This window comes from Lampetra planeri, chromosome 34 (assembly GCF_965212315.1).
Source record: "Lampetra planeri chromosome 34, kcLamPlan1.2.h2, whole genome shotgun sequence".
NCBI lineage: Eukaryota > Metazoa > Chordata > Hyperoartia > Petromyzontiformes > Petromyzontidae > Lampetra > Lampetra planeri.
In genome coordinates this window covers 4,797,857-4,825,385 of record NC_136140.1, presented here as the reverse complement: position 1 = coordinate 4,825,385, position 27,529 = coordinate 4,797,857, and the positions used below count along the sequence as shown (strand labels likewise).

Genomic DNA, 27,529 nt, shown 5'->3' with positions numbered 1-27,529 from the left:
ATACTTTCGTGACTGCAGGGATTCATCTTCTTGGTTCTTTCGGTAAAGTCACGTAGAAGGGAAATAATAAAATGATAAAAATAAAACATAATAAAATAAAATTCTCACGACGTTCCGGCCACAACGCAAGCAGCCGTCCTCAGGTGAAGAACAGGGCTGTCGGACGCTGTCTTTCCGACAGCCCTGTTCTTCACCTGAGGACGGCTGCTTGCGTTGTGGCCGAAACGTCGTGAGAATTTTATTTTATTATTTTATTATTTCCCTTCTACGTGACTTTACCGAAAGAACCAAGAAGACGTAATTGAACAGATACGCTGAGTCGGTGCTGGTTGGTTAAATGAAGTTGAAGGGGGGAGCGGTACTCACTCAATAATCGCCCTCTCGTTGGGCTTTTGCCGGGAATCGAGGTTTGTTTTTTGTGTTGCCAGGCCCTTAGTGCGGCGCGCACATGTGTGTGTGCGCACGTGTGTGTGTGTGCGCACGTGTGTGTGTGCGCACGTGTGTGTGTGCGCACGTGTGTGTGTGCGCAAGGAATCTGTTTGCCAACATTTCAACGTACGCGATTCCTTAACCATGGGCGATGCCTTTGTCCACACCGGTAGACGGCTGAAATGTGCAGCTTTGTCCTGAAAGCGGACAATAAAGGTGACGTTAATGGATAGGAGAGAACACTCTGTGGTGTTTTCACAACGCCAATGTCCGAGTTATCTGGAATAATAGTAATAAAATAATAATTGTATCTGCAATGAAGAATGATGGCCTCTTACTTCTGTGCAAGACAAAGTGGGAAGTCGGCCTCCGTTAAAGTGTAAAAAAATCCCTAGTTATGTAGCCGAAACATAAGCATCTGCATTAGACAAAACATATTAGACCTTTCATTTAGGTATTTAAAACAAATCTTAGTGTGAGCTGGAATTTGAAGGAAAAAATACTCATCCCAATCGGTAAGACTTTTTTCCAGCGTACAGTACCCCTGGATAGAATAAAAACTCAGTGTTATTATATCATGAACAGTCCGCTCATAATCTACCGTTTTAATTGAACTGTCGGCAAATATCAATTACCGTGCACCACCAAGATATTACGATACAAGCGTACGATATATTATCCGTGATAATCGTATAATCTGCTTTGCAAACTATCGTTAGATTGTCACTTTATTTTTCTTGAATATTTGATGACCTCGCTAAATATTCACGAATTACAGCAACAATATCAACGATTAACGTCTGAATTAAAAAAAAAAATTAACCGTTGCTTTCGTAGTTCCCAAATTAGTTTTTCAGCGTAATTGACAGCGCGACAATTATATGACGTGATAACTATCATGCTTCATCGAAATATTAAAACATGTTGTTGTGCAGCTGACAGCGTGCACATTGTAAGCAGTGGAAAAGCAAAGGGCACAAAGCACGGAGATGAGCGTGCTTGGAATTACACCGAAACACACACGGATCAGACATCAAATTCGAGACGTCATCTTGACTATCATATTCTTTGGGTCTTTCGGTAAAGCCACGTAGATAGATCAAATAATAAGGCAGATCTGAAACACGGCAGGACTATTACCTCAGCCGTGGCTGATCATTATTTTAACGCCGTGGGCACACACGGAATTGATTTTGCCAAGACGATGGTGCTCTGCAAGCCCACTGGCTATCAGCAAAGATTCGTTCATGAAGCCATCCAGATATACAAACACAGATACAATTTCAACCGAGAAGATGGGTACAAACTGAGCAATCATTGGAAAGATGTTATTAACCAATTTAGGTCATAACTGGCTGTGATGTTCCCTCCCTACCTACCTATGTTAGCAGTTATTTTCGACTCTCTGAGTTACTATAACACGTAGGCTTTTGCGACCAATATTATTCATAATAAACGTTTTTGGGTTAGATCGCGTTATTTATAAATGTGTCGTAAACCTCCACCACCCGACACGGCCAATCAGCAAAAAAAGTGTCACGTTGACAAAAGACAAATAGTTCACTACTTTAGCCCACCGGTGTGTTGAAGAGTGAAACCACAACTTTTACAATTTTTGAGTACGACGTTTCGCTGGTAATTGCATCCAGCATCATCACCATCTTGGCGAATTTCCCCAAGATCTCCAGTGCAAGTTTAGTAGTGTCTTCCACGAGTAGTGACTAATCCCATATCTACATTTTCCATAAATATGCTAAATTCCTCTTGATATGCAAATGTATTTGTCAAGGCGCCCATTCCCCCCCTCCAACCCAGCTTAAATATACGCTGCCAAGCCTGGTGGTGCCCATTCAGACGCTGTCTTTCCGACAGACCTGTTCTTCACCTGAGGACGGCTGCTTGCGTTGTGGCCGAAACGTCGTGAGAATGATTTTATTATGTTTTATTTTTATAATTTTATTACTTCCCTTCTACATGACTTTACCGAAAGAACCAAGAAGATGAATCCCTGCAGTCACGAAAGCTTTAAATCGAAATTGAATCAATGCTGTGCACCGTTACATCCCCGATTAGCAATGGCGCAGCTGTGTACCTTTCTGCTTCATGCGGGAACCTTGAATCTCCTCCCCAAAGCTGTTTAGTTGGCAGTGAAACCCCAGTGAAAGTGGTCTCTCTCAAAGTTCTCTGCCGAAGGGAAAAGCTCCGAGGTCAGGTTTCCTCCATCATATCCAATCTTGCGGTCTCCTCTTCATTTTCGCCATACAGTCCTCCGTTCTTCAGCTTTTAAAACAGTGCCTTCCTTACTCTAACTCTGATATATATATTTTCCTGACGTTCGTTCAGAGCTTCCTTCAGCTAACCTTCACCTCTGACAAGAGAAAACGGGCTATGGACACACACAAAAAAAGTGGCATTGAAGCAAATATATTTTATCTTTTATTCCACGATGGGTAGATTTACAGATAACATTTTTTAACTGTAAACAGATGTATGAAGACAAAGTGAATGCTTCGCTATGCAAAGTTTGGCAACATCGGCAGACGGCTGACGTCTAGGAAAAACTAAAACGACTGAAAGAGAAGCAAAACAAGTACTGTTACGTCACGTACATGCACAAGGTATAAGTGACATTATATTACACATTCCGTAAACATTAAATAAAATAAATACTTTACGAAACCCTCTCTGTCATTGTCTTTGAATACATGGTTTACTACGGGTGCACAGTCTTTGGTTATGAAGCGGATCGACCAGATTTAGGCAGCAAAAATCAATTAGACGTAAAAATCGACTCCTGATGGACAGAACGTATCCTTTAGTGGATTTTACAAGTTATACCGTGTGTCATTTAAAATGGTTGCAGGACTCATGATAGGATTTAGCGAATTGGTTATACAGTTTCCCGCACCTCCGATTAGCACAGTTGGCTACGTACGGTGCGAAGTAAGATCACAATACCATAACATACATTCACCGTTGTGAAGCATTCGACCCGATTGAGTAGTGCTCAATCTTTTTCCATTCCACGGCACACTTTCGAGCGTGATAGACCTCCATGATGGCACACACCGAACCAAAATACGGGTGGGTGGATGTTGTAGCTGAGATAGAACTCACGATCCCTCGCTTCTACTTAGTATCTTATCAAGTATACGGAAATCCAGTAGTGCCGTGTGTCCTGGGCCGTCTGGCACAAGTTTTATCCTCCGTTGTGATCAAGCATTTCACTTGGATGTTGTTCTAATGATTTTGTTGTCAGCAAATCTTAGATGGGGCATGTTTTTTGCCCATTAAAATGCATGCCTTTGTTGCTCCAATACAATTTTTGGAGGGAAAAAAACTTTAGAATGTTGTTACGTTGTTTATGTAGCATTGTTTTAGTAAGTTTTAGAGGGGCTTGGTTTGGCCCGATTTTTTTTATTTAGTATAGATTTATACTTACATTTTTTTATCTGTATTGTATTATGATTGTTATTGGGATCAAACATCGAAATTGAATTTTTTGCACTTTCTGTACACAGCATGGACGGGTTGTGCTTTTTCTGTAGGATTTTATTGTTTATGTACGTGATGTTTAGATTTGTGTACAATGAATTTTAGATGTATCTTGTAATTTTCTTGTTTGTTGCGGTTGAACCCAAATCAAGAGCCGAATGGCTCACAGGGTAAATCCTAATAAATGAAACTGAATCTGAAGCCATGCGTAGCTTTGGCAAAGGCGCGTGAGGTTGCCACATTTCCCTGTTCACAAAATATTTTGGTACATATCACAATTTGGATTGGTTTGTATAGAGGAGGGGTGATCCCCCCCTCCCCCCTCTCCACACTCATGGCTACGGATTTGTATCGAGCACAGTGATAAAAAGTAACTGTATTTATGAAAAGCTGATCGGTAAAACGAACTTAATTCGATGCAAGTTTATATAATATTCAATACACGTAATAACTGTACATATAATACTGAGCTCAATTTAAGCCACTGTTACATTTTGTCAAAAAATTAGACTCACTTTTACATATGCACACAAATACGTGTGGTTGTAACTTTTTTGTCTTCTAAATATATTGGAAAACATTTGTATTTTAAACACATTCACAACGATCTGCGCATGCTTGCAAAAATACTCTCCCTAATATATTCCTTCCTGTGTACAATACTTAAACATTATCACTCTGTATCTGTGTGTAAGAGCATAAATCACAAATACCAGCGCTACTTTTTCCAACAAAAATTGCTCCATTGATCTTCACTGCATGCTAAATATGGCTGTCATCTGCATGGCCACTTCCACCTACTGATGGCAACAAAAAATATCTCCTGCTCTCTCTCCCTGAATTATCTTGCTTGCAGTTGCACGGAATGCCCAATAACTCATAAACATCACACCGTCTCTTCGTGCCCTGGAGTTTTCTCAAAGCTGGGAATGTTTGTATATATATATTATTTTACAATGCAATGAAAGTTACAAAAAAGCAACCGAGTACGTTCCCTTCAATCGCAAAATGTCAATCTCTAGCGCTTTCTGGGAGCATCGACGGTGTTCACGGTGTAAGCCTCGCAAGCAACGCAGTACACATTCTGCACCAACCGCTCACACATCTCAAAAACACACAAAGGGAAAAAAAAAGCAGGGCTTAATTTCTCACTGAATGTTCTCCGGGTCGCCAGTAAGACTGCAGTGGGTGGCACGGAGAGCCACAGCTAGAGGAATGATGGATATACGCTGCTGGCTGCGTAAATATTATCTGGCCCGTTGGTAGACTTCAGTAGACCGGGTGGGCGGGGGCGGGGGGGGGGAGTGGCACTTACCTGGCAGCCACAGTCATAACGAGCAGTATACTGGACGTGGTGTGCCGGGTGCGTAAATACTGGTTGTTAGACCCATAGCCACCGCAGCCGGAGCGAGACGTGTACGCGATGTGCCTGTGCCGGTCGCTGACCCCCCGGACAAACCCCCAGCCGAAATGAAGCCCTGGGAATCAGATTTTTTTTTAAATAAAAAGACACGAACGGCTCACGCAAAGTACGTCTTGGGCACTCGTGCGACGGGAGAGAGGCTGGTGGTGCGTGACGACGCCTCCTCGTGCTGCGAGCCCGAGGAGAGCGTGAGGCTCCTCCTGGTCAGGCGGCTCACGAACGTGTGGTTCCGGCGGCTGCTGTCGCTGGCGCGCGACTCGTCCGCCTCGCGGGAGCGGGCACGCGAGCGCGCCCCGCACGGGAAGTAGCGCACAAAGTCGTAGAGCAGGTGCCCGCTGAAGAACATGTAGATCCAGGGGTTGGTGCAGCTGTTGAGGCTCGCCAGCAGCATGACGATGGCAAATGGGATTCCTGTGGAAGATTCACAGATTGGGGTCACCGTGTGTATTTCCGTTTCATTCAGGTTGCAATCATCATCGTCATCGTCGGTCATATATGTATTCAATGCTGGAGGTGTCCCCCAAGCCGTCGTCAACATCTCTCATCAAGGCCGTAGCCATGGGGTCAACATTGGGGGGGACCAAATCTTTCAGCGGGTCTGGGGGTCCCCCCCCCAGAAAAAAATCTAATTTGAAAACGAATTTCCTGCCTAAAATATTAAAACATTCACTAACACATGGGATGGACTTTTTATTTATTCTTTGCAATGATGTGTAATCGTGTATTGTATTACATTGCTCTGTTTTTTCTTCTTTTCTTTTCTTGTTTCATTGTATGTAATGGCAAATATTAAGGGTTAATAAAGTACAACCATAACCACAATAATATAAAAAGAAATCTATTTCATAGCAATATATTGGTGGGACATTTTGAGCATATTTGAATATTGGGGGGGGATGTGTCCCCCCGCAATATATATTATAATTACGGCCTTGTCTCGCATAGTCTGAAGCTTATCTGGCATCAGATGCGTCTGTTGTGCTTCAGGCTTATTCATGCCTAGTGGGGCTTGGTGATAATGTGAAGCCTGTGTGCGAGCCGGATAAATCGATTCTAGATTGGAGACCAGGTTTAAGAAGATAACCTAAGTAGCAACGTTGATTAAGTCACACACACACACTGTCATATCCGAATAAAGTTTAAATATGGAGATAGATCAGATGTTTATTTAACCAAACATAATACAAACTGACTGTCTGAAAAAGCCTTCCCCGTGTGCCATGTATGTACGTTGAACTTCTTTCGCACCGTACGTAGCCAACCGTGCAAACCGGACGTAGTGTGACCACGCTTTCACTATGCTGCGAAGCGCGGGTTTATTAAAGTGGCGGGGTGGTGGAGTCAATGGCTGGCTTAGATGTTGCTCGACACTGATGTCAGCCATGGGCAGGAATCAAATTGAGGTCACACGGGGGTTTAGATCGCAGCGAGTTAACTAACCATGGTGATACCCGCTCCACCCCCAAAATAATTGTACGCGATTTAAAATATATCCATGTTTAAGATTAAAATTTGTATGGAGGAATTTTTTTTAAAATGTCATTTGGTTGTAAAAGATGTCTTCAAGCATTCATAAAAATACATATTTCATGATGTTACTTTTCGTGAATAATATACGATGTTCATTTATTTGGAAATAGATACTGTGTACGCAATTTTACATGGAATGAATGCGTTGCATTGAAGAGCGGCATTCATAATGTTACGAGATAGATATTAAACTTATGATGCTCATACATTTATATTTAATAAAAAGCTAACCCGTAGCATTACTCTCAAATGAATAGGTGGGTGGGTGGGAAATAAGCGAAACTATTAAAACGAAACTATTTGTTTTATTTTACCAGATAAGGCTCAATGAACTATTTATCTTTTTCAGAAGCAACCTGGCCACAAATGATCGCTCAACAAAGTGGCTTATCACGTGGAAATGCATATCAGCTAAATACTCTAAACGCATGATTCTAAACGTGGAGGGATGAACCGGAGGACCCGGAGAAAAATCTACGCCACCACGGGGAGAGAGAGAGATGTAAAACTCCAAATATACAGCAGCAGGCATCGTCAGGGTCTGGATCGAACCCACGACCTCCTCTATACCAGGCGAGGTAGTCAACATCTCGTGGGTCTGATTAAAGCACCAATACGTTCCGCTTTTCTGCCCGTAGAAAACTAACACAGACGTTATTACTGAACGTCGACTATCCCTCGAGGAACAATGCTGGCTTCATCGTCTCGTTTGTACTTTATTTTTTTAAAGTTTCTTTTTTTCGTTTAATTCCCGCAGCGTTTCCTCACGGTTTTGGGTTTATCCGAGAATCAAGCAACGCCACCTCCCCCACTCCTCTTGGGGTGCGGGCATTTGAGGGCACGCGACGCAACGTGGCACGGCACATTGAGCAACAGCCTCCTGCCTCTTCATGAACCACAAAGCACAGCCTGAGAACAGCTGCCTGTTACCTCAATCTGTGTGTTACCTGATCACGGTGGCTAGGAGATGTTAACTACCTCGCCTGGTCTGCAGGAGGTCGTGGGTTCGAGCCCGACCCTGACGCCTGCTGATGTATATTTGGAGTTTGCGTGTTTCTCTTTCTCATCATCATCACGATAGTTAGGAGATGTTAACTACCTCGCCTGGTATACAGGAGGTTGTGGGTTCGAGCCCGACCCTGATGCCTGCTGCTGCTGCTGTATATTTGGAGTTCGCGTGTCTTTCTCGCCGTGGCCGCGTGGATTTCCCCTCCACATTTAGAATCAACAACACTCGTTTAGAGTATTTGTCTGCCGCTGTATATTTCCACACGATAAGCCACTTTATTGAGATATCATTTGTGGCCAGGTCGCTTCTAAATAAAAAAAACAGCTGTGAGCCTCACCTGGTAAAAAAAAGTAAAGTTTAACACCTGGCTGAGTGTTACCTCAACAGCACAGGCTGCGTGTGCCTTGCCTGACTTGCCGGGTGACTAAAGCAAAAGTAGCCACTAGACCTGAAAAAACACACCTCAGTACAGACTTCTAAGACGCAGTTTCATCCGCAGTGTGTCTTTGTTCTGTGATTCGCTAACAGAAATTGCCCCCCAACAGTCTTGCTAAATTCTAAATTTGAAGTTTTCGTGACTGCAAGGGTCCATACTCGTTGGTTTTTTCGGTAAAGTCAACACAAGCTTCTGTCTTCAGGTGGCACTGTCACAGCATTATTAAATTTTTCTGTTATTTTATTTTTTACCTACGTGACTTTACCGAAACAAACAAATTGTATGGAGTCTTGCTAAAGGCTATGAAGGTGGCATCTCTTTTTTTAGCTATGTCTTTAATTTGGTTTGACAATGACAAATGAGGAGCGGTGGCACAGCAGTTAGCTGACTGCCCTACAAACCCAGTGACCCGATTCGATTCTCGCTCATGGCTACTATCGGCGACGAATATCTGAACCGGTTCTGGGCTTCCCCTAGGTCGACTCAACCTCAAATGAGCACCTAGTGCGATGTGTACACATCAACACTGGGGAGACAAAATTTGCCCGGTGTAGTGCTGACCACCCACCCCCTCCTGCGCTGTGGTGACCTGCACAGAGGTGCTCGCTAACAGAACTTGCCCCAAGACTGATAAAGGCAGCACGGACGGTGTTTGTCTTTGATTCCGTACGAAATGAGAACTCGGTGAGGCGTGTAAACATCAACACTCGGGAGACAAATGCGGCCGGGTGTGGTCCTAGCCAGCCACCCCCTCGTGTGCCTTGTCAGCCTTCATGTAGGTGCTCGCGAACATAACTTGTCCCAAGAGTGGTCTTTGTTTTGATTCGGTTAATGACCCAGTCGACTCCGATGTCTATATAAGGCAATCGTCTTTGTAAATTGCATGTTTGGGGTTTTTTTTTTAACCCACGTCAAACTAAGCTTCTGTGTATTCTCACCCCGCACACTGCTGCGTGAAAACAACGTGCAATGATAATTTTAAAAAAATGTTCCTGCCTAGGAGCTTTTAACACAAGCTTGCAGATAAAGTCTGAATAAATGGAAAACACACGTCGGGAAAAAGGGTTATCTACACACTTTTGTGAGGAAACAAATTGTAGAAAACTGGTGGACATGAGTTATGTTTTTATAATGTGTTTCACGTGAATGCTATTATGTAAACTTAATAGTACTGCCACCTCTTTATCAAATCAATATATACAATTAATCTATTGTGTACACATGCACACGTGCCACTTTGAACAAACCTTATACAAATCCGAATTTTTCAAGTTACATGCACAAATATGGTATTGATTGAAACCCTGTCGTCTGTATACGTGCATGCAAGACCGAACGTTTTTTTTTTCTCCAAGACCTTTCCTTGTCAAGTTATGGGCACGAAACAACACAAATACACGCTTATTTGTGCTAAATAATTCAAAAACCCCCGGAAGGCTAACGTGCTTATGCTGCTCCACGTGACAGACAGGCAGACAGGAGGAGCAACAACTCGGGCAGGAGAGGCTGGAGGGGGGAGAAGCAATGACCAGGCCAATATGTCGGGGATGAAAGGATGATGAGAAGCGAGGGAAGAGATTGAGAAGAAAAGTCGCAAGCAGAAGATGAACTAGAGGAGCAGCTGCGTCCGGGACTCTAAATCCCACACGTTGGGTATTCAAGGCCTTAAATGCACTCGCTCCTCCCTACATTCATGACCTCCTCCAGCCATATATTCCATGAAGATCATTAAGATCCTCAGATTGTGCATTGCTCATCATCCCACGGTCTAGGCTTCGCGCTTGGGGGTGACGGTGCCTTGGCAATTGCGGCGTCTGAACTCTGGAACTCGTTGCCCTTCGAGGTCACGGCTTCCGAGAGACAAATCTTTAAATCTCGACTAAAAACATGACTTTAAAATGGCTTTCTCTGTCTTTAGTTATTTTCAAACGTCTTTCTCACTTCTTCTTTCCTTGGTTAATGCTAAACTTTTTTCGCCTTTTCATGCAGAGCGCCCTGAGAATGATTGTTTAAGGGCACTTTAGAAATGTTAATAATTTTTATTATAAAATACCAGCAAAAGCGACAATCGGTGCACCTTTAGCATGGCACTGTCACGCTGTATACCCGCGCGTGCTCGTACCTTCAAAAGGCGCAGAGCTGTCCCAGACTGACCACATCTGCACGAAGAAGAACGGGGTCCAGCAGATGATGTACACCATGATGATGACGAATGTCATCTTGGCCGTGCGGATCTTCGCCTTGGAGATGCTGCGCACCGAGCTGACCCTGGAAGGGGCGCTGTTCTTGGCCGGGTTGTGTCTGCTGTCACCTTCCTGCGTCTTGGCCTTGATGTTTTTCCAGATGGCGAAGGTGATCATGCCGTAGCACCAGATGAGGATGATCACGGGGATGATGAAGACTGAGCTTGTCATCCAGGTGATGTACGCCTTGGTGCCCCAGGGCTTGATGAACTCAGCCCAGCAGTCGATGATGCCCGAGTTCTCCACTTCGGACATCGAGAAGATGAACGCCTGCGGCAGGCTGAAGAGCATGCTCAGGAACCAGCTGACGAAGATCATCTGGTAGGACTGCTTGGAAGACTGGCGGAGCGTCCTTAGAGGGTGGCAGATGGCAATGTAGCGGTCTAGCCCCATCATGATGAGCACATACGTGGAGGCGAACATGCCTAGGATCTGCAGGTATTTGATGGTGCGGCACAGGAAGTCGGAGCCGTTGAAGCGGTAGGTGATTTTCCAGATGAGCTGCGGCAGCACCTGGAAAAAGGCAACCACCAGGTCCGCGATGCTCAGGTGCATGATGAAGAGGTGCATGCGCGACGTCTTCTTGCGGGTGTTGATGAGTGCCAGCAGCACGCAGACATTGCCCACGATGGCCACGAACAAGATGATCGAGAGCAAGGCGATCTCGACTTTGGCCACCTCCTCGTTGCGGTCCAGGGCGTTCTGCGAGGAGGCGTTGAGCGTGGCGTTGATGGAGGCGAGGGCAGTGGTGAAGGCCTCTGCGGGCGCCGCATGTGAGCCGTTCGAAGCTGCCGAGGCGTAGGCCACGCCGGTACCATTCAGGATGTCGCCCTCCATCTCGCCCGTCACGTTTCCCGGCATTTTTCCTCCCAAAATCTTGGGGGTTGAACCACGGTAGGGGGGGTGGGGGGGGGGAAGCAAACGTTAGAAAAAACACGCATTCAATTGTGCACTCGACGTCGTGCATTGTTAACGTCACGTGGTCGGGCGCGTTGACATTTTTTCGCATTTTCCGAGTGTAATTTCCGCTGATAAACATTCACAACTCTGCGAGCTATTAAATTAGTACCGAGACATTTCTCAATGTTTGTCATGATGTCACCAGTTCCATTCACACCCCACGTGGGATCGTAATAAACATCAGCCACGATCTATCCACTGCTGGATGAAGGCCTCCCCAAGTTTCGATTTAAAGCTTTCGTGACTGCAGGGATTCATCTTCTTGGTTCTTTCCCCTCGCCAAACCTCCTACGCATTTCACAAGTAGTACTAATCGCATATCTGCATTTCCCATAAATATGCTAAATTCCTCTTGATATGCAAATTATTTTGTCAAGGCGCTCTTCGCCCCTCCATCCCAGCTTAAATAGTCGCTCCAAGCCTGGGGCGTGTCATTCAGACCCTGTCTTCTTGACAGACCTGTTCTCCACCTGGGAAATAATAAAATAATAAAAATAAAACATAATAAAATAATTCTCACGACGTTTCGGCCACAACGCAAGCAGCCGTCCTCAGGTGAAGAACAGGTCTGGTCTTCACCTGAGGTCTTCACCTGAGGACGGCTGTTTGCGTTGTGGCCGAAACGTCGTGAGAATTATTTTATTAAGTTTTTTTATTATTATTTTATTATTTCCCTTTTACGTGACTTTACCGAAAGAACCAAGAATATGAATTCCTGCAGTCACGAAAGCTTTAAATCGAAATTTAAAGTTGAGCTTTTGCAGTTTGGTCTTGCAGATACTATCAACGTCATGGACAGATCACAGATACCGTGGTTAACACTTATTATACATAAAACCTTGATATTTACGATTGTGTTATACATTTTTTTTTATCTTAAGAGATATCTCAAACTTTGATATGTAGTTATACCTTGATTTAAAGTCACGTGACTTTACCGAAAGAACCAAGAATATGAATTCCTGCAGTCACGAAAGAAGCTTTAAATCGAAATGTCTCTAGCTACTGTCCCATTTCCTTCGTCATTTTCCACGTTTCCGATCAATAAGTAGATAATACGCACTGGTCGAAAGCGTTTTCTTGAGGCACAATGGTAAAAAAAAATTATGTAAAAAAAAAAATTTGTTATCTCAGTCTACCTTCAAAAACTACACTAGGTATCTGTACTTTGATGTGTATTACATTTATGTTAATATAAAAAAAACCATCTATATTTGTTTCTGTTTACATCTGTAAGTCAATTTCCTTCAAGAAAAAACGAAGACACCAACATTTATTTTACTCCGAAGAGTCTTACTATATAATAATTTGCATCGTCGTGGAGAAAATACGTATTGAAACTCTATAAACAACAAAGTTACAAATTATACCTTGTATACAGTCTGCTAAGGAAAATAAACTCCCGTCCAATTCCATCTGCCATTAATTTCCAATCGAACGCTTTTGCAAAAAATAAAATACACTTTGGCAAGAGCGACGTTTTTCAATACGTATGTCACATACCACGTGATTACAATGAGGTGGCCGGATGTGCTTCAAGAAAACACCTGTGTGCCTATGTGTGTCTCTCTCTGTGTCTCTGTGTTATCTCTCTCTCTCTGCTTGTGTGTCTGTCTATGTGTCTCCGTGTCTGTGTTTCGTCTCTCTCTCAAATTTAGCAATCTTTGGTAGAACGTAATCAACCAGGTAGGGTGTTGACTGTTATGTTAGCCGACTCTCTGTGTTGTATTGCATTATATTTCTAAGTTTACTAGGTTTGTTTTCTCTTTCATTTGTACCTGATGATGATTGCTTGTGTTGCAATCGAAACGTCGTATGCTATTATTTAATTATTTTCCTTTCTACGATACTTTACCGAAAGAACCAAAGAGCAATTCCTGCAGTCACGAAAGCTCCAAATCAAGTTTTTACCTACGAATTCATTTGCGTACATCGCAAAAGTTGGTAAACCACCCACACGGGTAACCTCATCATCAAGCAACAATCTCAGCTCTCCCGCATAGGAAGAACTCGGTGATGCTGCTACACACAGGTTTAATTCACCTTCACCGCCCGTGATGTTATATTGACATTTCTGCACCCTGTAGCTCACCCAAGGGGGGGGGGGGGGGCATTTCGGATTCATTATCTTCTTCTGTTGCTTGTGTAGAGGAGTAAAATAGGGACGTGACGTCAGGTGTGCCGTTCAGTGCGATGACGTCACGTCTCCTAGGGTACTTAAGGGATACCCCGTGACGTAAGCGGGGTCATTGTGGGAACGGGTAGAGTAAGCAGGGTGAAGAGGGAACCAGGGGTAGAGAGAGGGATCGAATAGTGAGTCTGGGGAGAAGCCAGTGGTAGCCGTAGAGGTGCTTCTCTCTCCGGGCGGTGGAGTCGGCAGAGTCCACGATCCGACACGAGAGAGAGAGACCAGAGCTAGCCGGCAGGGACCAGGACTCAGAGTAGGACCCCTAGCCCCTGGGAGTTGTGTACCCTGCTGTGTAATATTGATAAGCTTTAATAAATCCTGGCAGAAGCCCTTAACTTACCTCCGTCTACGAGTACGTCCGTCGGAGTTTCTCTACACTTGGTGGGGGAGTTGACGTTGACACGTGCACGTGAAGGTTTGGTGATTGAGCCATTGGGAGGGCGGCTTTTGGAGTAACCTGCAATGCTCCCGATGAACGATCAATGTGGGTAGTGGTGTTTCTGTGCGGTCCAGGGTTTGAGATATATATACTCACGTGGAGATTCATAGACTTACATGGAGAGACATACTGTAGACTTGCATAGAGATCCATATCCTCAGATATATATCCACAGACTAAGATATATCTATAGACTTATATAGACTTTTTGACCTTTAAACAACTTTTATTGCCGCCAGCAGCAACAGCACTGGAGGCGATTTCGATATGAAATACACAGGCACCAGCAAACAAATGAAAATAAATGCTACAAATCCAGGCGCTGTGGCGCTAAAAGCACCGCGCACAACACGAAAGAAAAGTCCCGTGGTTGTGGTGGTCATCGCGCACGCCACGGTGACGAGCGAGCGCTTCAGAAGGTGAACACGAGGGTGCCGTCCACGCTGGTACAGAGAGGGGCTTTTCCGGCTCCCCAGCGTTCGAAGAAGACGCGCACATCACCGGCATGTGTGTGGTACATGGCGTGCTCCAGCCGGAGCCGCGCCTTAAGCAGGCCTCTAAACACTGGAAGCACAGAGCAGCCGTCAGTGTCACCTTCCAGCATATTTTTTCTCGTTCTGTACACCACCATCTTCGCCTGAGCACAGGCGAAGTTGGCGCGGTCATGGCGCTTGTTAGCCAGGTAAGGCACCCTCTGCTGTTGTAGAAGGGTACCCCCAGTTTCCTGAAGATGTCCCCCAAAAGGCGGGATATTGGTTTGAACCGCTGGCAGTGTAAGTATATAGAGAACCTTAGACTCACAGGAGATCCATAGACTTACACAGCGATCCATATACAATATTTGCATGTTGATCCATAGACTCGCAAAGAGAACCGTAGACTTACACTGACATATGGTGGGGGAGTTAATGCGCAACGTTTCCATGCTCATATCGAGGTTGGCAAGTGAGCCAGTGGACGTCTACAGGAGTAGCCTGGTAAACATCTGAAACGCTGCTGGTGAATGATGGATTAGGTGCTTGCTAGGAACGTTTGATCCACTATGAGGACACTGTAACTCCAGCCCATTTGCCCACATCACAGATACATTTTGCCAGTGAAGGAATGCAACGTGACCCATGGCTAGGGACAATGAGTTCCTTCTGCCTATGCCAGAGACACTCCTATGCACAACGATCTTGGACGTGGTTAAGACAACCCGATAACATAATTTAACAATATTCACAAAAATGCATGTTGCAGCTCCAAATTGTTTGCTTTGCAAACACAGTCCAAGGATTTTAGTGGAATCTTATGGTCTTCCCAACCCACCTGGCATGTGCCAGTAACAGGCCCCTGCCAAGTATGTACCAACGTTGTGCTATAATTTTCCAATACAACTTTGGGCATGCACTCTCGTCTCCGAGTTTTGTGTCTGGTCTTAAAAAGGGGCTTTTTTCAGTTAGTATTGTTTTGTGAGATGAGTGTTAATGTGTGATGATATACCTCTCCAGTACGGTATAGGATGAACAGTTTGGCTAGAGTGAATTGTGTTGAAACATCTGTATGCTATACATTTAAGGTGCTCCGGAGAGGTTCTTTGAACAAAGGCGAGGTATTGTTGTTATTATGCAACTCTGAATGCCTACGCAAATTAAAGACAGAAAGATAGATGACATTTTTACCTCCATTGACCAGATGTCTCTTATTCAATATAGGCCTGGGTTTAAATAAAGTAGGGGAAGTTCAGAAACATCCATAATTGTATATATTTTTCACCATATGAAAAAGATATACAATTATTAATAACTCAAGACAATAAATATTGATCGTGCCAGGTAGCATGGTTGGGAGATCGAGTAGCTCGGAATCATTTAGTTGCGAGTTCAAATTCTGGTTGGAGGTTGACTCAACCCATCCTACTCTCTAGGGTTGATAAAATAGGTACCGCTTTGTGGGGAAGTCAAAAGTGGTTTTTCCATCGACTTACCCCTGCCATAGGAATGTGAATTTCCAACAGCTGACTCGGGGCTGTAAGCTGGAGCAGGAAAACACTTGGACTAAACGTTACACAACAAGTCATATGATTGGGGTCGTTTAACCATACTTCATTATTCTTGTCCGTGGGGGATTGGTGAAACAGGGGCCCAGAAGCAGTTACGATACCACTCGGCACTGACGTCAGCTGTTGCGGCCAAGTGAACTTAGGAGACCTGCTTCATATTACTGTACAGCCGTAGCATAATTATTTTGCACTATCGAGTCAACCGTGCTAATCGGAGGCCTGGGGAAAGAACAACAAACCAAACACAAAAAGCAGTTCTCAAGAAAAGAGTTTTCAATCAAGATTTAAAAGTGCGTAACTCAAGTGGCTTCCTGATATCGGAAGCAAGAGCGTTCCAGACGGCCGCAGAAGCGCATCTGAAAGCGCGCGACCGTCTTTGTTCGATGGTTTGCAAAAAGCCGCTGCTGCTGCGAGGGTGACGGGAGTGTCACGCGGTGATGGTTTAAGCTCCATGACGAGGTCATCAAGGTATTGTGGTTCATTTGCGGCAAGCGCGCTGTGTGTGTCATGAGTGCGGATATCTTTGCCATACACTAACCACTGTGCCATTGCTCCCACCCCATTTAAGTCATATAGAACGCACAATGTGTGCACTTGGATTTCTTCTGAAATATTTGCATTGAGAAACATTTACATGACGTCGCCGTGGTTAACAGATTTCGTGTTTACCCAAATTTGAGCTGACTTAATTGCGTCTGGGAATGATACTTTCGATGTCAACGCAGAGATGTATTTAACCGCTTTACCACTGTCTAGACTGTAACAGTCACGTGTTAAAGCAACACCGCTCGGATCATGTTCAGTTCACAGCCATGAGGCTTTCCATGAGAAACCTAATTCCACGCCAAACACACAGTACACATAATCACATTACAAATGCGGGTGCACACACATGCACAACACTATCCAGTACTTGATTAAAAGATAACCAGATATGTATTGGTGTGGACAGAAAAGAGTACAGGAGCGCTGCGGTGGCGAGATGTTAACTACCTCGCCTGGTATACAGAAGGTCGTGGGTTCGATCCCGATCCCGACCCTGACGCCTGTATATTTGGAGTTTGCACGGTTCTCCCCATGGTCGTGTGGATTTTCCTCACGCGTTTAGATTCTTTTGGGCTGCTATACATTTCCACGTGATAAGCCACTTCGTTGAGCTATCATTTGTGACCAGGTCGCTTCTGGGAAAAAAGATACACAGCTCAGCGTGCCTTACCTGGTAAAAAAAAATCGACAGATGAATTGCCTCTTAATTCCTTTGCAGTGGGGGGAGTGATAACAGAGTTGCTTGGACAATGTAATTTTGGGCCACGCCTAACATCAGTGGCAAGTGCTACTTGAACCAGTCCTGGCCTCTCACCCTTGATAAGTAAGTGTAAACAATTGTGTAAGTTTACACTCGGCATAATACTGTGTCATTCGACACTGCGCTACGAGCCTAGCCGCTTGAGTTCGATTCCCTGCGATGGCTGATATAAGTTGCAAGCGATATATGAATTGAAGCTGCTCGCCCCCCACCCCTTCATGAACATGCACTGACCAGAATGGTGAAGTATAGTCAAAGAAACTCCACCCACCACGGGGAGGTCTTCACCCAAAACTATTTTAACAAAGGGCTGTAAATTATATTACTCAGTTTAACAAGTAGGCTGTCGCGACCAATATCAATTTTATTATAAAATAATAATTACATCATATTTTTATTTAAATGACATTACTCTTTGTGTGTGTATATAGAGGAGCGGTGGTGAAGAGATTAAAACATGACACTACAAATTCAGAGTTCGATTCCCGCTAATGTACAACACCAGTGAAGATTATCTGAACCAGTTCTGGGCCTCCCCAAGGTCGACTCAGCCTAAAATAAGGACCTGTTGCGGTGTGTAAACATTGTCGGTAGAGAGACAAAGGCGGCCGGGCGTGGAGTTGGCCACCCTCCCCCCTCGTCTACTGTGCTGGCCCTCAGATTCCTGCTGGCACCACTTGCTCCAAAAGTCCATTAAGTCTATATGGGGGATATTTTTTTTATACTGTATGTTGCACAACCATCTGTGTAAAGAGTACTTAAAAAAGTCGATTAAATTGACATAGACGAGTCCAAATGTAGAATTTTGGAATTAAATTTACTTAATTCTCATGCCAGAGATGTCTTTGTCTTTGGCAAATTCAACAAAGAAAATTATCGCAGGCCGGTGCATTGCCAGTTGTGTTTCAACATTATCAAAGAGAGGACCAAGCTAATTACAGGTAAAATACAAAGGACACCAACAATTAATTCCAGGACGTAGGAGAATGTAGACTTATTCCAAGACACATAATGAAACCTCTAGAGAAGCAAAATGATTAAGTGGACGTCAGATCTGTAATGAAATTAGTAGCATCGCAGTGGACAATGCTTTAAAACAGGGCCAAGTAATCTTCTTGGTTCTTTCGGTAAAGTCACGTAGAAGGGAAATAAGAAAAAAATAAAAATAAAACATTATTAAATAATTATTATGTTTTATTTTTATTATTTTAATAAAATAATTGGCATATTTATTTATTTATTTTTTCACCTTCTACGTTACTTTACCGAAAGAACCAAAAAGATGAATCCCTGCAGTCACGAAAGCTTTAAATCGAAAGGTCCAAGTAAAACAAGCAAACAGAAAAAGGAATCTTAAACCACAGAAAAATATGACGAGGAAATGGAAAGATGTGAAAAAGGATGGCATTTCCAACCGAAGGAGAGAGAACTCACACATATGTAATGCCACAAGTAATCGAATGTGAATACAAACCAGAAAACACCAAACAAAAGTAATCAACGATATCATAATAATCCACAGGAGCATAAAAGCGGCAACAAATTGCATTGCTGATTGGTAAATCGGTTACATTTGGCCCTTAGAGATCAAGATGGAATACAGAGGCATAACACAAAATAAATCAGATTTTATAAATATACTGGCGGGAAGCCCATTGAGATTCAACAGTTATAAAGCGTTTCAAGGGCTCGCATTATCCCAATGCCACCCTGCCCCACGAAGCCCCCTCCTGCACTCATCTATCTGCTCTATGATTTTGCACAAGAATTCTATCATGTGTCAGCCTACATAGTAAATGCTAGCGAGTATAAGCAGCGTCAGGATCCAAGGAGCGAAATTCACAGGCCAATCAATCAGATTTATCTTCTTGGTTCTTTCGGCAAAATCACGTAGAAGGGAAATAATAAAATAATAAAAATAAAACAATAAAATAATTCTCACGACGTTTCGGCCACAACGCAAGCAGCCGTCCTCAGGTGAAGAACAGGTCTGTCGGGAAGACAGCGTCTGAATGGGCACCACCAGGCTTGGCAGCGTATATTTAAGCTGGGTTGGAAGGGGAGAAGGGGCGCCTTGACAAATGAATTTGCATATCATTTCAATTATTATGTTTTATTTTTATTATTTTATTATTTCCCTTCTACGTGACTTTACCGGAAGAACCAAGAAGATGAATCCCTGCAGTCACAAAAGCTTTAAATCGAAATTTAATCTGTTTTTTGTTGTTGTAATTTCAATCTCACTTGCGAATAAGTCTTTACAGTGACTGCTCGTTCATTTCCATGGACGCTTGGGTCTAGACCGGTGCTTCTTAACCTTTACTGCAGCCTTGCACCCCTTTGGTTCTCAACCGTTAAGATGTTTGACAATTAAATAATAGGTTTTGATGAAACAAAGCAGTTGACTTATGTGCCCCGTGCTTAATTCGTGTTTCGATCATTTACCTTCGAAAACGAATCTGGCCACGTCTCGCGGTCCCAGAAAGGGCATCTCGCACCCCCAGGGTCTGCGTGGTGCACCCCCTGGTGAAGAAGAACAACCACTCCCCGAGACGGAGTTCTCCAGACAGACAACCGGACAACCATACGCTACGGAATAGCCGCTTTGTGTCGCAGACCGTTAGGCCAATGAAGCGATTAACACGCGCGCACGCGTGTTATACGTGAAAGACGGTCGTCTCTTGGGGCCGTGGTTTCTCGCATTTGTTTTGGCCCTCAAACCCTCCCCCCCCACACCCCTGGCGACAAAACGCATTCCCTTCTCTAAATACCAGTCATACAAAATAATTCATATTACCAGAATGTTTCTTTTTTTTACGCAGCTGTAATGTTTTTTTAGGGATGGCATTTAAATCTTAGGATTAGGGTGGTTTAATCAGGGCAGCTTACATGAGCTTCAGTTTTAAATTCAATATTATGAGGCAACATATGAATGAATGCTCGAAGCCAAAGGTAATACAAACGTTCCGATTTAAAGCTTTCGTGACAGCAGGGATTCATCTTTTTGGTTCTTTCGGTAAAGTCACGTAGAATGGAAATAAAACAATAAAACAAACCTGCTCTCCACCCGAGAGACGGCTGCTTGCGTTGTGGCCGAAACGTCGTGAGAATTATTTTATTATGTTTTATTTTTATTATTTTATTATTTCCATTCTACGTGATTTTACCGAAAGAACCAAGAAGTAAAAAATACAAACGTTGTTAATATTGTCCGTATCAACCTGCGTTTGCATCGCAGGCCCGCAAACCACCTGGAGGAGCTTCGTGGACCACACTTTGAGAACTACCGCTCTATATAACAGTTTAGGGCACGTGTGAAATATGCGTATACTATTGTGGGTAACATTGTGTATAATGCGTATAATGTTTATAATATATGGATAATGGATATACAATGTGTTTACTATGGTGTATAATAATGTGTATAATAGTGTGTGTAATATGTGTATAATGTGTATAATATTGCGTATAAATGAATTGCGTTCCAGTGTCAGCCCACAAACTGTGCCTCTTTATTGAGTCTGGAGCTGATAGAATCCAGGGGAATCGGAATTTGGTGTTCGGGTTCTCTTTGCTAGCAGGTGGCAGGGTGGAGTCAAAAGACAACCCCGTGGGCAAGCTTAGGGGAAGAGGAGAGGGGCAGATTATCGCTCGTGAAAGCGATAAGGAGCTCGCTGCTGGTCGCGAGGTATTTGACCGTCGCTGAGCCGTCGCAGAGTGAGAGACGTGGCAACCGAAAACTTAGGAGCGGCCAACTCAGTGTGTTTACGTGACTGTCAGTCCCAGATTCCGAGCACATCTAAAAAAACATTTTATACAAAAAAGTCACCACTGGTGATTGAGCGGAGTTTTTTTTTTTTAAATCTGAGCCATATCCCTGGAACGCAGCGATCACGTATTTTATTCCTCTGTGAAATACATCTTCTATGTCATTTACAGTGAGTAGTATCACATTATTAATGGTCAGAAGTGTTTTTATTTGAACTCCTGAACACTTTCATACGAATGCACGGCGACTCTCAGGATGATCTTCCTGCCACCCTCCTGCCCAGATGGTTCGTCATATTTGCCCGACGCTGCCTTCCGCCAAGCGTTCCTTCAATGTCCTTCGACCCATACGCTTGCAGTAGCAGCAGCAGCAGCGGCAGCAGCAGCAGTAGCAGCAGCAGCAGCGGCAGCAGCAGCAGCGGCGGCAGGAGCAGCAGCAGCAGCAGCGGCAGCAGCAGCAGCAGCGGCGGCAGGAGCAGGAGTCTTATCGCTCCTCGCAAAGCCTACTGAGCTTCCTGCATTATCCATCAATGGCACTATCTTCCCGCTGCGCTGTGAACGGAGAAAGTGGCTTCGGCGAAAGTGCTGTGCACACACCTGCACCCCGTCACCAATGTAAATGGAGCTCTGCGATCAAATAAAATAAAAAGCAATTTCAAAGACCCAGATTTCCTCTTTTAAATATTAGCATTGCTTAATGTTTACATTCTAAAACATGGGTTTACTCGCAATGTTATCCTTTAGTCCCGCAATCCAGCATTTCATGTTTATCAATTGGCAGACGAATGTTCATTGAATAATATGGGTCCGAAAGAAATAAAATTTGTAATTCTCATTCTCAGATTAGTATCACATTCTGGATGACCAATACGGTTGCAGTGATAGAATTGGAGCAGATGTGGAAGGGAAAATAATTGTAGCTGTTCAGGACCGACAGCGATATTGGTGTAGAGAAACCTTCATCTAGCACTAGATTAATAATGTTTCGTCAATCTGGTAACAGTAACAAAAAATAATGAACTTGACAGTGGTCGTGCCTTGGCTTTGAGATATGTTGGCAACACATAGAATATAGACACCAAATGTTTTTCATATTTACTGATAAAAAAAAACAACTATTAATGTGACAATTGCAATAATATCCACATGAAGTATTACAGGCGTATTTGGAGCTCTGCTTTTTGTAGTGGACAGATGAAATCCTCTGGAGGTTTCGGAGCAGAAATATTAAACCCACGTGTCCTTGGCCAAAATCCAACTGCCAGACAATTCCCTCACACCCAGTTTATTCCAGAGAATCAAGGCTTGTCCCTCTGGGGGAATGGACATCTCTGTAAAAAAGATGTATGGATCTCAGAGGATACATCTAGCATTGGGATCGTCAAAAGCACGTATTTTGAGGCTTGGCAGATTTGCGTAAACGTTTCCAAGTGCATCCCCCCCCCCACCGAAAACCACAAGAGCTTTTGTTTTCTTTCCAAGGACAAAGTGATGCATTGCTAAAGCTTAACTGACATCTAAAGATGGAGAGCAAGGAATACTGTAAGTGGTCATTTACACGAGTATAATTTCCATTTTAATTCAGCAATTTGAAAGATACTGGACAAAAAAGGGCCCTTTACTCAAAATTGGCATTGCACATTGTTCATCTCCAATGACAGTCCTCGGTCAGAAGTGGCATTTCCACACTTCCATGGCAGGGACGAATCTTGACCTATAAGAACCACTGTTAACATTCCACTAAGAGGTGCATTTTTCTTTGGCCCCCAAAGGAATATGCGATGTGAAGTGAGTGCTCTGCACACAGCTGCATTAATAGCCGGAGGAAAATGAAATCACAGGCGGTGGCATGACTAAAGAGGTTTCTTGGGACATTCATCTAATTTTGATAGTGTCCTGCAAAGTGACATTACATTTTGCTTTTCATCTCGCTGGAAGCAATGAGAGTAAAGTAACATTTTCTCAAGCCCCTGCAGAGCCTTTTTTCTGGTCGGCGCATAGTCAGAACGGTTTCCTGTAGATTTTGCAAGGCATTCAAATTGAGCAGTGTTGTGCTCTTGGGGGAAACAAAAACACAAAACCAAATTCCTCCGAGCGCGAGTTGACCTCCGCTCGAGTTCAAAATCGTCCATTTATCTCCTGGCATGGAACCTGCACCGCTCCGGCAACACCAAGCGCCTGCCTGTGCCATGCAGAACACGGTCCTCCCTCAGCATTTATCTGCGGCCACACGGAGTGCCCCCCATTGGTCAAATGCTAGGTCACTTGAGTCGAACAAATATGTGCCCCTGCTCCCCACCACTGTTCTGGCCTAAATTATTCAAAACACAAGTCGAGAGAAAGTTCAGGGACCCAAGTCTGTTGCGGGGAGCTGCAGCAACACGGCTTTAAATCGACCCGGGTACCGTGACCTTTTTTTTTAAAGTGCATGCTGGGGAACTTTGGGGTGTGGGAGGCACGACTCAGTCAGTCCTCGGCTCAGTATTTTATGAACAAAACGGTTCATGTGCACAACACGGAGGACGTGACAGGGAGGTTGACACCGGCACAAACACATTACGGATTACAGCGCAGTGGAGACCAGTCTAAAGGGCATGTTTCAATTAACCGTTTCTATTAACGCTACAACCCTGGCATCTTCCAAAGCTCTGATCCCCCCTAGGAGAAGACAACAAAGGGAGTGGGGAAAGAGGGGGGGTGAGTGCCTAAATGCCCGAATGAATGCTCTTACCAATCAATGCCCACTGGAGGAGAGGTAGTGAAGGGGCTCCGTGATGGTGTGGGAAGCTTCCTCCCTGCCCCTTAGTTTTGCACTTAGATGTCATGGACTAACGCTGAACTCGAGGAGGCACCCACGAGCACATTTACTCTTATTCATTTGCATCGCTCACTTTCTCGGATGTGTTCGTGCGGCCGTCTGGAACGCTCTTTCCTCCGATGTTGGGAAGCCACTGGAGCGATTAATTTTAAATCTCGAATGAAAACCCACTTCTTTAAAACTGCTTTTTGGGTTAAGTTTGCTGTCCCTTACCCCCGCACCTCTGATTTGCGCGGTTGGCTACGTGCGGTGCAAAATAATTTCAGCATACATTTCGTCTTTGAAGAAAAACAACCACCGGTGTAAAAATATTGTACCAATTTTTTTTTTTACTAGATTTTAAGAATATTTCGAGGGAGGGGAGGTGCAGGGTTGAGTCTTTTACTTCAGAGCCTCGATGGGTTTCGACGCCGACTTATTTCATTACAATCACCACACAGGGTAGGATAATGATCCAAGCAAGCTCAGTCAATCACTGCTCGGTTACCAGTCAAACAGACGGAGGCAAACGGCTGCCGATGGCCACAACGCGCTTAAACATTCTGATGGGTGACAGTTGTGGCACAGGTGGCCTGCATTCTAAGTTGGCCATATGTTCAGAGCAATTTTGAAATTAGACAGTAGCAGATTAATAAAGTGAATTGTAATGGCTTATCCACAAAACTGGTGTTTCATCGTATTCATTCTGACATCTGCATGCGTGCTTTATGGCTTAAACTATGTTGGTGATAATGAACGGTGGTTTCGTTCGTGAGGTCTATTCGCTCGGCAGCAGCAGCAGCAGCTTCCTCCACCATGATCTTCCTGTCTCATTACCCAAAGAGCAGTCTCATCCCCGGGGGAATGTCATTCACGATGAGCTTTTTATTTTAAATCACGGTTGCCAAGCACACACCATCACGCGAACTCTGGTCATCCCTGCAGCAGCAGCGGCAGCGGCTTTTGGCTCGCCATCGAACAGAGACAGTCATCTTCTTGGTTCTTTCGGTAAAGTCACGTAGAAGGGAAGTAATAAAATAATAAAAACAAAACATAATAAATAATTCTCACGACGTTTCGGCCACAACGCAAGCAGCCGTCCTCAGGTGAAGAATGAAACACCACCAAGCTTGGAGCGTATATTTAAGGCATAATATTAATTTGAAACCCCCCCGCTCACCTCCTACGCATTTTCCATATGCTAAATTCCTCTTGATATGCAATTTATTTTGTCAAGGCGCTCTTCTTCCCACCTCCCCCCCTCCAACCCAGCTTAAATATACGCTCCAAGCTTGGTGGTGTTTCATTCTTCACCTGAGGACGGCTGCTTGCGTTGTGGCCGAAACGTCGTGAGAATTATTTTATTATGTTTTATTTTTATTATTTTATTACTTCCCTTCTACGTGACTTTACCGAAAGAACCAAGAAGATGAATCCCTGCAGTCACGAAAGCTTTCAATCGAAATTCAGAGACGGTCACCGCATCGCGCGCTTTCAGATGCGCTTCTTCGGCCGTCTGGAACGCTCTTCCTTCCGACATTAGTAAGTCGCTGGAGCTATTCACTTTTAAATCATCGACATTGAAAACGAATTTCTTTGGGAGTGTTTTTTTGTGTTTAGTTTGCTGTCCTTCCCTCCCCTCCCCCCACCTCCGATGAACACAATTGACTATGTACAGTGCCAAATAAGTTCAACATACTTACATTTCATGCAAGCTCATCGGCCCAAAATGCCATGCAGCCAGCAACAAACAGCATGAGTTAAAGGCAAAACTGGCTCATGCCACTGTTGGCAGAAGGAGTTATAGAGAGCTCCTCTAGAGGGTATTTGGCCTACTCTTCTGCAAAGGTATAATCGATCAATGTTAATCCATATATTTTTTTAATAAAGCAAGGTTTTGATAATTTGGGGGGAAAGAGACGATGGGAGGTATGGCATCGTTCGCTTTAGTTTTTCCGTCGCTAATGTTCAAAGCGAATTGACAAGCCAAGCTAAGCTTGTCAATAATGTTTGAATCCGTTGAGCTCCGACAGAGTCAGGAACGTTTAGAACGACAAATGATGCACATGCTCATCCAGGAGCGGATTTTTTGTAAAGCAAATCATTCACAATGCAAAACTTGCCGTCATTCTAGTGATGATGCAAATTACATTTGCGGGATGTCGATGTTTGGCCCCTGGAAGATGAAATATGTAGGCACGCTATGTGTGTGCGCGTGTGTGCGCGTGTGTGCGCGTGTGTGCGCGTGTGTGTGCGTGTGTGCGTGCGTGTGTGTGCCCTCCATGGCCTGATTTTTGATGTCTGGCTGTGTCTCTAAAAACATTCGAATGCAAATAAAGGGCACGTTCTTTGTCCAACCACCCACATTGATTTTATCGAACACTAAAAAATATATAGGACATCTGACAGATGCCTTGAAGTGCCCAATGATAACAGCTCTGCAACAGCAAAATCGCTTCGTTCAATTGAGTTTTTTTGCCTTTTAAATCACATTTTTTATCACTGTTCGAAAAATGTCTTTCTATATATATAAATAACAGCAACACTAGAGGCGGTCAGATGGCTCTGATGAATAATTCAATGTCAGAGTACTGAACTTAGCGACATCACGGTTTCAGCCCATTCACAAATTATAGAATAATTATTATTTATTTGTAATTTCACTTAATTTAGCTTATTCGGCTAGCTCTGAATATTACAAATGTTGGTTTGATCGACGGGTGACGGACACTCTTTGCAGGACGCTCATGTGGAATAACAAAAAAAAGACCTCTGCTCATTGTGAGAGTCCAGAATGGAAATGTGTTGGCCTCAATTCATGACACCAGGAGTGCAATTGACTTGCAATTGTGAGAAAATTCTGAAGTCATTTGTTAAAGTAGTCCTCCTTGTGGTCTTTGTAGAACAAGAGGAGGGGTGGGGGAGGGAGAGAGCAGAGGAAGATGAACGTAAACGATGGCGGCAGAGAGATGACATCAAAGAGTTCAGAGGTCACCGCTGTACAGGAGCAAGTGGGTAAAGGAAGAAATGGAAGAAAGCAAACATTTATTTCGGTAAGGACCACTGAGCTACAGAGATCTTTTTCAGAAGACACCTGGCCGCAAATGATAGCCCAACGAAGTGGCTTATCATGTGGACATTTATAGCAGCCAAATAGTCTAAACGCGCGATGTTGATTCTAAATGTGGGAGGGAAAAACTGGAGGACCTGGCGAAACATTCACGCAACCACCGGGAGAGAGACACCGCAAACCCAAAATATACAGGCGTCAGGGTTGGGATCGAACCCACAGACCTCCTTTGTAGCAGGCGAGGAAATTAACATGTCACCGCCAGCGCCCAGCACTACGAATTTTCAGGCTGACAACAAGAACAAGAATTGTAATACTTGAGAATTCAAACGAAAATAATTATTTCACTCGGCTGGGGGGGGGGGCTGAACCACACTTGTGGCATTTCAATT

General features: G+C 44.0%; 1 protein-coding gene across 1 annotated transcript in view; it reads right to left on the bottom strand.

Annotated features, from left to right (window-relative positions):
- Positions 1-3,562: 3,562 nt before the first annotated feature.
- LOC144730051 (isotocin receptor-like) overlaps positions 3,563-27,529 on the bottom strand; it is a 35,501-nt gene continuing 11,534 nt past the window's right edge. The window contains exons 2-3 of the mRNA XM_078610565.1: positions 10,445-11,441; positions 3,563-5,758 (exon numbers count right to left, since the gene is read on the bottom strand). Coding sequence (XP_078466691.1) covers positions 5,445-5,758; positions 10,445-11,426 — 1,296 coding nt within the window. The 5' untranslated portion in view covers positions 11,427-11,441 and the 3' untranslated portion in view covers positions 3,563-5,444. The remainder of the gene's footprint in view (positions 5,759-10,444; positions 11,442-27,529) is intronic.